This window comes from Eleutherodactylus coqui, chromosome 2 (genome assembly GCF_035609145.1).
Source record: "Eleutherodactylus coqui strain aEleCoq1 chromosome 2, aEleCoq1.hap1, whole genome shotgun sequence".
NCBI classification, from domain to species: Eukaryota; Metazoa; Chordata; class Amphibia; order Anura; family Eleutherodactylidae; genus Eleutherodactylus; species Eleutherodactylus coqui.
Genome location: NC_089838.1, coordinates 315,049,258 through 315,061,413, shown reverse-complemented (window position 1 = coordinate 315,061,413; position 12,156 = coordinate 315,049,258). Strand labels below are relative to the sequence as shown.

The 12,156-nt window shown below is 47.5% G+C and overlaps 1 protein-coding gene across 1 annotated transcript in view; it reads right to left on the bottom strand.

Moving 5' to 3' along the window:
• Window positions 1-11,647, bottom strand: part of LOC136612892 (tetratricopeptide repeat protein 39A-like) — a 38,987-nt gene extending 27,340 nt beyond the window's left edge. The window contains exons 1-3 of the mRNA XM_066593631.1: window positions 11,576-11,647; window positions 5,951-6,052; window positions 115-246 (exon numbers count right to left, since the gene is read on the bottom strand). Coding sequence (XP_066449728.1) covers window positions 115-246; window positions 5,951-6,052; window positions 11,576-11,604 — 263 coding nt within the window. The 5' untranslated portion in view covers window positions 11,605-11,647. The remainder of the gene's footprint in view (window positions 1-114; window positions 247-5,950; window positions 6,053-11,575) is intronic.
• Window positions 11,648-12,156: the final 509 nt, after the last annotated feature.

Sequence of the window (12,156 nt, the reverse complement as noted above, 5' to 3'; positions counted from 1 at the left end):
CCTTTAAAGGACTTCAAAAGTCTTATGTAATTTAAGCGCATTCGTACAATATAATTTATCATCTTTACCTGCGAACGGTAAATTGGAACTGCCCGCTAAATCAACAAGTGTTACCTTTGGCATATTTCCTGTGCCTGCTTCATCACCTGCCCAGCATTGATGATGTCATCGTGCTCAAACGTCATCATAGCCTGCATTTCCAGGATCGTGCCGTATACCAGGCTGTGGTACATGCTGTCCTTAGTCCTGCGGTGGAGGGAAAGGAGAATTAAAGCAGATTGGGAAACATTAGAAAGTATCCTGCCATTTCCAGCCCCCTGTATGCAGCATAAGACTAGGGCTACACGGCGGCTTTGACGGCGACACGGGTCACCGGGTTGGATTAGTTTGTTTTGTTTTTTTTAATTCATTAAATTAGGAAATCTTTCCTCTGGATCAACATTGGGGCATAATAAACTGAAGTGAATGGACAGGTTTCTATGTTACTATAGGGCTACTCTACCATCTCCATGACCTCCTGTCAGAGACAGGTTCTAAGTGTTCAACACCCCAAGAAATAGCCAAAGTATTCTGTGACTAAACTTAGTTTTCGTTAAGGCCGTATTCACGCTGATTTCTTTACATGGATTGTGCGTCCGCATCATTTTATGCATCTGAAATGCGTGTTGTAGGAAAAAAAAAAAAAAAAAAAAAAAAAAGTATTGACATGGAATCTGCATGCTCATTAGCCCTACTGAATGCGGCTAAGGGACTGTTCACATTAGGATTTTCAGGTACATTGTTGAAAAGTTTTAGAACCCCTCAATTTTTCCAGTTATTTTTGCCATTTACGCAGTTCAAGTCCAGCAAATAACGAGAAATGGTTTACAAAGTTAAAAGACAGATTATTTTAACATCAAAACACAAGAATTGTGTTAATTTATGGTTTTACCGAAAGGGCTTTTTTCAGGGAACACATCAAGTTCCGCTGCTCTGCAGCACAGAAAGCAAGCTATGGTTTGAAATTGGCTGCAGACGGTTCCTACGGGTGTCTCATCTTTTGTAGATTACTTTCAAACCCTGTGATTGTATATAACCAGTGTTACAGCAGACGGCATTACACCCTCTAGGGCAGGATCTGGATAGTTTTGCTCTTCAGGACGGAGCACATTACTGTCATAATGGCAGAAAAAAAGACAATTAACCAAAGATGACAGATAGACAATTATAACCCTTAGGAGTGTAGGTCTGCCCTACAGAGACATTTCCAAGAAAGCCAAGGTGGCAGTCAGTAGGGTTTCATATACCATCAAAAGGCACCTGGAAACTGGAGGAAACTTTGACAGGAAGAGGTCCGGCAGACCGAAGGCCACCACAAGATCGGAGGACAAGTTTTTGAGGGTCACCAGTTTGCCTGATCAGTGCCTTACAGCACAAACTCTTCAAGCACAGCTTTAGGCTTCTTGCCCACGAGCGTATATCGGCTGGCGCTTTGACAGCCGGTCGATATACACTACCATCTGGGGCGTAGAAGCTTGTAAACAGGTGCACAAATTTACCATTTGTGTGCCCCTTCACACAGCATGGGCCCCAGCACATATATGCCGAGGTCACCATGCCGTCGCCCCTTTCCCCTCCCTCCCCCTCGCAGGCTCACCTCTGCTCTTCTCCCCACTCATTCTTTGCCAAGGGAGGGGGCGGGGCTAAGTGCCGCCCCGTCACACCTCCTCCCATTGCTGGCTGTGAAAGAGGGGCGGGGAGGAGTGGAGCTTAACTCCTCCCAGTCCCACCCCCTCCCATTGCAATAAGCCAGCAGGGAGGAGAGCAGAGGTGAACCTGTGAGCGGGGAGGAGAGCAGCCACGCTGCTAAACTCTCTGCCACCTGCGGCCGCTGCCATGGGCTCCCGATTCATTTCAACGGTGAAGAGAAGACTTCTGTCTGCGGGTCTGACAGGTGGAGTATCAGCAAGAAAGCAACGGCTAAGGCCTCATGTCCACGGGCCCACAGGATTCTGCAGCGGATTCCACCCAGCCCGAAGACATGAGGCCAGAAAATAGATTATATTCACCTGTCCAGACACTGCGGGGCTCTCCTCCATGCAGGCCAGATCTTCTTTCTTCTACACGGCAGACCCCGGGGTTGTAGTCTTTTTCTTTAAACTCCTGCTTTCCCGCGGTCCACGGCTCGGACGCAGTGACACCTGCACCTGTGCCGCGGATCCAGACAGCTTCCATTGGCTTTAATGGAAGCAGCTGGAGAAAAGCACAAAAAGGGACCATGCTATGATTGTTCCGCGCACCGGGGAAAAATGGCATCCGCAGGTATTTAATTACTACAGGCGAGGATCATGCGTGCAGAAGATCCGCGTGAATTTAAGAAACCTATTTTTCCCGTGGACATTGGGCCTTAGATTGTAAAATAAGTAAAAGTCTTGCTTGGGCCAAGCAGCACCTCCAGTTGACTACTTTAGAGCGGAAGAAGGTTTTATGGACTGATGAATCAAAATTTGACATCTTTGGTACATCCTACAGGGTTTTGGTGCGCCAAAGAATGGTTTCTGAGTGTGTGACACCAACTGTCAAACATGTAGGAGGAAGCCTGATGTCTCGGGTTCTTTTACTGCATTCAGAGTTGGTAACTTGCGCAGGCTGACTGGCACAATGGACAAAAAAGGCTACCACAGCATTTTGATATACCAGGCAATACCCTCTGGTGTACGCCTAGTTCGTCAGGCGTCGTATTACAGCAAGACAATGATCCAAAACATACTTTTATGTAGCGTCAGAACTACTTTAAGAGGTTTTCTGCCAAATGCTGCCGCCCGGGAGCAGAAGCCTGCAGACGAATCTCTGCCGGTCAGCCTAGCTGACAGACTGACCGCGGAGAAACGCGGCAATTCACAGCATGCTGTGAATTGCCATCCGCGAGCGGAGAATCTCAATGGTTCTCTGCTCGTGGACACGGGGCCGACGCTTTCCATAGCAGCGCTATGAAAAGCTTCAGACGGAGTGATTCGCCGGCGATTTACCACTGGTGAAATCACGTCCGTGGACAGGGGCCCTAAAGGGGGAGGGGTTTTACACATAAAACCAGATTCTGAAACATTCCTTGTAATCGGCTCTTATTTTCTTTAGGATTGTTCTAAGTAAGAGGAACAAAGTAATCTTGTAGATGCGATACCTTCATAATGGCTGACAAATAGATATGATACAGCAAGCTTCCGAATCTACTTAGGGCCCCTGTCCACGGCAGAGCCGTCTTTTCTGTACTGCGGATGGACCTGGCGGCTCAGCGTCGCACATGCGGATTACAGTTTTTTTTCAAATTTTTTTTCCCTTCGCGCAGTCGCGAGGCGACAACACGGAATCCATGACCTGTCCATAGTGTTTACTGCGGGCAGACCGCGAGTCGCACAGCTTCCATTAACTTAAATGAAAGACATCCATGTGGAGCCCGCATGAAAATGGAGCATGCTGCGATTTTGCCTCCGCAAGTGGAAAGCACAATTTATTTCCGCTTGTGTGTGTCAGGTAGCGGATCGCAATAGGAAGTAACAGGCAGTATTTGCTGTGGATTCGTGGTGTGGACGAGTTTTGAAAGCTCGCTATAACATCATGTATTTTTGTTAGCCATTATGTATCATATCTACATGATTACATGGTTTCTCTTGCTGGGAACAATCACATCTTGCTCTTCTGGCGACACCGGACCAAACTTTCTTTTATTTTCTTTCTACGAGTTATTCTTCCATTTTTCCCACAGGGTTCTATTTGTTTACACGCAACAGAATGATGGACGGACAACGATACAGAAAGGTCAAGAAAAAGACTTCCACTTGTCATAGCAAACAACACAAGACGACGAATAACCTAAAAAAATGCAATCAAGCCAAGAATAAAATCTCAGGATTTGTTTTATCCTAATAGAGAAAAACACGGGGCGGACGGGTCATCAATAGTTCAGTGCCAGCTAACCCCTAGAAGATCACTGATCTCTCCAGACACCAGGGAGTTTATTTGCAAGACTCATTAACCTCTCCAATCCACTGTCTGATCTCTGAAGACATTATGATTTAAGGTTGTACAGCTCCAATGTTAGAAGACGTCCGTCGGGGTTCTCTTACTGTATATTGCCAGCCTCTCTGCTGTCGGAGCCTATCCAGTGTGTCACCTCATGCAGTACTGGCTTTAGCCAGCATATAGCGCCGTTGTATAACAGCAGAAACAGAGTAAAGGAGATGTCTCGAGGAAGCAGTGAATTTTTTTTTTTGCCCAGTCCCCCTAATTAAACATACATTACTAATTACCCCTGTAAATTACTTTCCTAGCTGGTTTCTACTTACCGTTCCAGCGTTTCAGCAACTTATAAAACTTTTTCCCAAGATGGCCGCCAGCTCTTTTCGCATCGCTTGCTGTAGCACGACGTGCGCGCTCCCGAGACGCTACCAGCTGTGTCTCCATGGCAACCAGACGCCCCGCAGCCGCCGACCGGACCCCTGGAGTGAACACGGCCGACCTGTCACCCACCGCCAGGCAGAAGGTAACCGGCGCAGCCCCCCCCCCCTCATCACAGCGGCAGCCCCCCCGGCCCAGCGACAGCCCCCCCCCGGCCCAGCGCTAGTTCCCCCATCACAGCGGCAGCCCCCCCGGCCCAGCGACAGCCCCCCCCCCGGCGCAGCGACAGCCCCCCCCCGGCCCAGCGCTAGTTCCCCCGGCGCAGTGACAGTCCCCCCATCACAGCGGCAGCCCCCCCCCCGGCCCAGCGCTAGTTCCCCCGACGCAGCGACAGCCCCCCCATCGCAGCGGCAGCCCCCCCGGCGCAGCGGCAGCCCCCCCGGCCCATCACTTACCAGGACAGCTGGACGGCGGGACAGCTGGGCGGCTTCTCCGGACAGCTCGGCAGCTCTGCACCTTCCTCTAACAGAGGAAGGTACAGAATGGCCGCTCCAGCGTGCTCCCGAGCAGTGACAGCTCGTCTGCGCATGCGCAGAAGAGCTGTAGCGGGGAGCACACTGAAGCGGCTCGTGCTGAAAGGAGAAGACCGGACTGCGCAAGCGCGTCTAAAAAAGCAAGCTGCCGGCGAATTTAGACGGAACCATGGAGACGAGGACGCTAGCAACAGAGCAGGTAAGTGAATAACTTCTGTATGGCTCATATTTAATGCACGATGTATATTACAAAGTGCATTAATATGGCCATACAGAAGTGTATAACCCCACTTGATTTCGCGAGACCACCCCTTAACCCCCTAGGAAAACCAAGATACAAACTGGATTGAAAAGGGTTAATAGCTTGCACTACCCTTTGAAGCAAGAGTTCAATAAAGCTCTAGTCTCGAAAAAGGTTTATATCCAGGTTTCTTTTTAAAAAAAATCCTCTATCTAATCTTTTCCTCATAAGAAATGACCATTTCTCCAAAAAAAGTTTAAATAGGGGGGAGGGGTTTGGGTGAGAGACGTCACCTCAATCCACATCTGCAAGATCGGTCCAGCGCCATGACCACATACAGAACTACTCTAGTCCTTGGCGTGCATCCGCTCTCGGTTTGGTATATATAGCCAATTATTGCTCCAACATGCAGAATCCTGCTCTGCTGTGTGCAGCCAGCCTTATTGCTTTGGCCATGCCTTTTCACCTATGCAGAAAGGGGGAGGAGGTGAGCTGTGAATGGTAGATACTGTGTCATCTACAGTATATATAGGAGTCACCTTTCATTGAAACCCTGCCTGTGATGATAACGAGATGACTGGTGAGAAGTTCTCTCTACAGAGGACGACGCCTCAGACTACTATTAGCTTCAGTGGTCAATGTAAGAACTGCAGGGTTTTTTTTAATTTTATTTAAAATCCAGCTGCATGAAAAAAAAAAACAAAAAAAAACCAAAACACCACAAAATCCATAAAAAACAAATATAACATAAAACATGATTTAGAGATAGGCCATTTCCTTAAAGTTACGGGAGGTCAGTCACCTTGGCTGGAGGAGTTCCAGGCTTTCATCAAAACGGTTGTTCATAAACAGATTCAGGGCTTCCATACAATCACTGAGATCCTGGGACAGGTCCAGGCTAGACCTGTAGACAAAAATCACATCCATCACCCGTAGGATAGGGGATAACTGAGCGACATGAGGGGGTCTAACCGCTGGGACCACCAGAAATCCCAAGAATGGGAGTCCAGAAGGTCCTAGAATGACTGGAGCAGCTCATACGAGCACACTACCCTCCATTCATTGTATTGGTAGTACTGGAGATAGCCAAGGTCAAGTGGTTGGCAGCAGTACCAATAAACATAATGGAGCAGCAGCACGCATGCTAGACCGCCACTCCATTCATTCGGAGACCTTCAGGACCCCCGTTCTTGTAATCAATCATTGGGCTGTGTAAAGAAGCTAGCGGTCATCCAACTAATGAGACAATGCTCATTGGTCATGTGATCGCATCTTTTATGCTTAACGAAAAATGTATCATACTTGGCGCCCCCCCGTATGAGTGCAGGATGGGCTACCAACAATCATGAAGCTCTATGATCACACATCCCCTAACAGTCTAATCAGCTCATGTATAGGCCCAGTAGACGAGCGCCGATCTCGATCGACAGATGTCATGGTATGTAAAGCACAAGAGCGACAACCGGCCTCCATTAGAATTTCTTTCAGGTCCCGATAGTTATATGAACACCCCGACACGAATACAATCAGTGAAAGAAGAATCCCCACACAGCCGGGATATAGAAGGTGCAGGAAGCAAAGTTATTTATTCTGGCATATAAACTTCCATCAGCAATAAAACCCACCCCGTTCACCACCGCACTTCAGTAAGAGCACTGCGGAGGGAGCCACCCTGCTGCATGTTTACTGTAGGTGGAGTATGAGAAATACTTGTATCTAGAATCATTAATAAAAGGGTCATTAAAGCTCCAATACATTAAACACTGAGAGATGACCGAACCGACACAACAGTGCGACTGTAGGAAGACATTGCAGGGGCAACATGGGGGTTACTGTAATAAGATGTTACATGGTAATAAGAGGCTCAGGAGACGAGTTACTGTAATATGATGTTACAGTGTAATAAGGGTCTCAGGAGCCGGGTTACTGTAATAAGATGTTACAGGGTAATAAGAGGCTCAGGAGCCGGGTTACTGTAATGAGATGTTACAGGGTAATAAGAGGCTCAGGAGCCGGGTTACTGTAATAAGATGTTACAGGGTAATAAAAGGCTCAGGAGCCAGGTTACTGTAATAAGATGTTACAGGGGTAATAAGGGGCTCAGGAGCCAGGTTACTGCAATAAGATGTTACAGGGTAATAAGGGGCTCAGGAGCCGGGTTACTGTAATAAGATGTTACTGGGGTAATAAGAGGCACAGGAGCCGGGTTACTGTAATAAGATGTTACAGGGTAATAAGAGGCTCAGGAGCTGGGTTACTGTAATAAGATGTTACAGGGGTAATAAAAGGGCTGAGGAACCGGGTTACTGTAATAAGATGTTACAGGGGTAATAAGGGCTCAGGAGCTGGGTTACTGTAATAAGATGTTACTGGGGTAATAAGAGGCACAGGAGCCGGGTTACTGTAATAAGATGTTACAGGGTAATAAGAGGCTCAGGAGCTGGGTTACTGTAATAAGATGTTACAGGGGTAATAAGGGGCTCAGGAGCCGGGTAAATGTAATAAGATGTTACAGGGGTAATAAGGGGCTCAGGAGCTGGGTTACTGTAATATGATGTTACAGGGGTAATAAGGGGCTCAGGAGCTGGGTTACTGTAATATGATGTTACAGGGGTAATCAGGGGCTCAGGAGACAGGTTACTGTAATATGATGTTACAGGGGTAATAAGAGGCTCAGGAGCCCGGTTACTGTAATATGATGTTACAAGGGAAAATGAGGCTCGGGAGCCGGGTTATTGTAATAAGATGTTACAGGGGTAATAAGGGCTCAGGAGCTGGGCTACTGTAATAGGATGTTACAGGGTAATAAGGGTCTCAGGAGCCGGGTTACTGTAATAAGATGTTACAGGGTAATAAAAGGCTCAGGAGCCGGGTTACTGTAATAGGATGTTACAGGGGTACTAAGGGGCTCAGGAGCCAGGTTACTGTAATAAGATGTTACAGGGTAATAAAAGGCTCAGGAGCCAGGTTACTGTAATAAGATGTTACAGGGGTAATAAAAGGGCTGAGGAACGGGGTTACTGTAATAAGATGTTACAGGGGTAATAAGGGCTCAGGAGCTGGGTTACTGTAATAAGATGTTACAGGGTAATAAAAGGCTCAGGAGACGGGTTACTGTAATAGGATGTTACAGGGGTACTAAGGGGCTCAGGAGCCGGGTTACTGTAATAAGATGTTACAGGGGTAATAAAAGGGCTGAGGAACCAGGTTACTGTAATAAGATGTTACAGGGGTAATTAGAGGCTCAGGAGCCAGGGTACTGTAATAAGATGTTACAGGGGTAATAAGAGGCTCAGGAGCCGGGTTACTGTAATAAGATGTTACTGGGGTAATAAGAGGCACAGGAGCCGGGTTACTGTAATAAGATGCTACAGGGTAATAAGAGGCTCAGGATCCGGGTTACTGTAATAAGATATTACAGGGTAATAAGAGGCTCAGGAGCCGGGTTACTGTAATAAGATGTTACTGGGGTAATAAGAGGCACAGGAGCCGGGTTACTGTAATAAGATGTTACAGGGTAATAAGAGGCTCAGGAGCTGGGTTACTGTAATAAGATGTTACAGGGGTAATAAGGGGCTCAGGAGCCGGGTAAATGTAATAAGATGTTACAGGGGTAATAAGGGGCTCAGGAGCTGGGTTACTGTAATATGATGTTACAGGGGTAATAAGGGGCTCAGGAGCTGGGTTACTGTAATATGATGTTACAGGGGTAATCAGGGGCTCAGGAGACAGGTTACTGTAATATGATGTTACAGGGGTAATAAGAGGCTCAGGAGCCCGGTTACTGTAATATGATGTTACAGGGGGTAATAAGGGGCTCAGGAGACGGGTAACTGTAATAAGATGTTACAGGGGAAATAAGAGGCTCAGGCGCTGGGTTACTGTAATATGATGTTACAAGGGTAATAAGAGGCTCAGGAGACGGGTTACTGTAATATGATGTTACAGGGGTAATAAGGCGCTCAGGAGCTGGGTTACAGTAATATGATGTTACAGGGGTAATAAGGGGCTCAGGCGCTGGGTTACTTTAATATGATGTTACAGGGGTAATAAGAGGCTGAGGGGACGGGTTACTGTAATATGATGTTACAGGGGTAATAAGAGGCTCAGGAGACAGGTTACTGTAATATGATGTTACAGGAGTAATAAGGGGCTCAGGAGCCGGGTAAATGTAATAAGATGTTACAGGGGTAATAAGGGGCTCAGGAGCCGGGTTACTGTAATATGATGTTACAGGGGTAATAAGAGGCTCAGGAAACGGATTACTGTAATATGATGTTACAGGGGTAATAAGAGGCTCAGGAAACGGATTACTGTAATATGATGTTACAGGGGTAATAAGAGGCTCAGAAGCCGGGCTACTGTAATATGATGTTACAGGGGTAATAAGAGGCTCAGGAAACGGGTTACTGTAATATGATGTTACAGGGGTAATAAGAGGCTCAGGAGCCGGGCTACTGTAATATGATGTTACAGGGGTAATAAGAGGCTCAGGAAACGGGTTACTGTAATATGATGTTACAGGGGTAATAAGAGGCTCAGGAAACGGGTTACTGTAATATGATGTTACAGGGGTAATAAGAGGCTCAGGAGCCGGGCTACTGAAATATGATGTTACAGGGGTAATAAGAGGCTCAGGAGCCGGGCTACTGAAATAAGATGTTACTGGGGTAATAAGAGGCTCAGGAGCCAGATTATTGTAATAAGATGTTACAGGGTAATAAGAGGCTCAGGAGCTGGGTTACTGTAATAAGATGCTACAGGGGTAATAAGAGGCTCAGGAGCTGGGTTACTGTAATAAGATGCTACAGGGGTAATAAGAGGCTCAGGAGCTGGGTTACTGTAATATGATGTTACAGGGGTAATAAGAGGCTCAGGAGATGGGTTACTGTAATATGTTGTTACAGGGATAATAAGGGGCTCAGGAGCCGGGTTACTGTAATATGATGTTACAGGGGTAATAATATGTTACAGGTGTAATAAGAGGTCCAGGAGCCAGGATACTGTAATAAGATGTTACATGTGTAATAAGAGGTTCAGGAGCCGGGTTACTGTAATAAGATGTTACAGGGGTAATAAGATGTTACAGGTGTAATAAGATGTTACAGGAGCCAGGATACTGTAATAAGATGTTACAGGTGTAATAAGAGGTCCAGGATCCGGGTTACTGTAATAAGATGTTACAGGGGTAATAAGAGGTTCAGGAGCCGGGTTACTGTAATAAGATGTTACAGGGGTAATAAGAGGCTCAGGAGCCGGGTTACTGTAATAAGATGTTACAGGGTAATAAGAGGCTCAGGAGCCGGGTTACTGTAATAAGATGTTACAGGGTAATAAGAGACTCAGGAGCCGGGTTACTGTAATAAGATGTTACAGGGGTAATAAGAGGCTCAGGAGCCAGGTTACTGTAATAAGATGTTACAGGGTAATAAGAGGCTCAGCAGCCTGGTTACTGTAATAAGATGTTACAGGGGTAATAAGAGGCTCAGGAGCCGGGTTACTGTAATATGATGTTACAGGGGTAATAAGAGGTTCAGGAGCTGGGTTACTGTAATAAGATGTTACAGAGTAATAGGCTCAGGAGCCGGGTTATTGTAATAAGATGTTACAGGGTAATAAGAGGCTCAGGAGCCGGGTTACTGTAATAAGATGTTACAGGGGTAATAAGAGGCTCAGGAGCCGGGTTACTGTAATAAGATGTTACTGGGGTAATAAGAGGCTCAGGAGCCGGGTTACTGTAATAAGATGTTACTGGGGTAATAAGAGGGGTTAAATCAGGCGACAATTTTTTTTCTAGCATCACTTTGCATGGAGAAATGAAAATCCAAGTACATTCGTACGTTCTCTGGATGTGTTCTGTTTTTGCACCCCCGCTGGCTGCGGTCGGAGAGGTTGTGGCGCACACAGGACATCTGTACTGTACGCCCCCAGGAATGGTAATAGCTCAGAATGCAGCCAGCACACGGATGTGACAATCACACGTATGTAGTAGCCCTTACTGGTATGTGACTGGAAGCCATTCTGGCAGCCTGTGAGTCCGGCGTACATAACAGTGCAGGGCGTGTGACTCCGAGTAGCGGGGGAAGGTGTGGAGGATAAACAGAGGCAGGAGAGTTGTCAGGTAGAACAGGAGTGGCAGGATGGAATGGCGAGCACAGCTGCCGGCCAGAGAACGCACCACAGGACTCTAGAGCACCTGGTCCATCACCTGCCGGCCAGCATGGAACACCCCCTTTAAGAACACTTGTTACAAATGACACAGCATGTTGGGAAACAATAACAGAAGACACTGCTGAGTTCATGGATGTGACCACCTTGTCAGAGACACTAACATATCACAATACCCCCCACATATCACGACATAGTCTCCCCTCCCCCCGAGTCCCAGCTGCTGCCTATAGCGGTGTCCCACGGAGCCCTGCCATACCTGCCCGGAGCCGCCTGCTCCCCGCTCATGCTGCAGCACCTCTGCCACCACAAGGCTCCGCCCACTGACACCTGTCCTGCAGGAGGAATTATTCCCAGCCACGCCCAGTCTACGGGAGGCTGCCGCTGGACACGCCCCCTGACACGTAGAGCGCACAGGTGATTTGGCCACGCCCAGCCAAGCTTTACTTTCTTTTTCGCGTTGCTAGGAAACAGGAGTGTCTGTCGTATAGGGGGCGCTGCAGGCCGTGTTGTGAGGGCTGCAGCTAGCCCACCTGCCCCAACATAGGGGGCCATGTACACCTCATACCCCTCCCGTCCAGCCTCTCTAAGCCATCATCACACACAGCTTGTTTGCATGGGAAATCTGCTTATGGAATCCCCGCGACTGTTACAGATTCGGCGCCTTTAGACGGAACGATTATTCTTCAAACAAGCAAAAAATAAATGCTAGACGAACGTTCGGTCTAAATGTGCGCCAACAGCGGAACGATTATCGCTCATCGTTGGTTCATTCACTTGTCATTCAGTTTGAACTGCGCTCATTCAGTCGCCATTCACTCAGGCTGCTTTACACGGGCG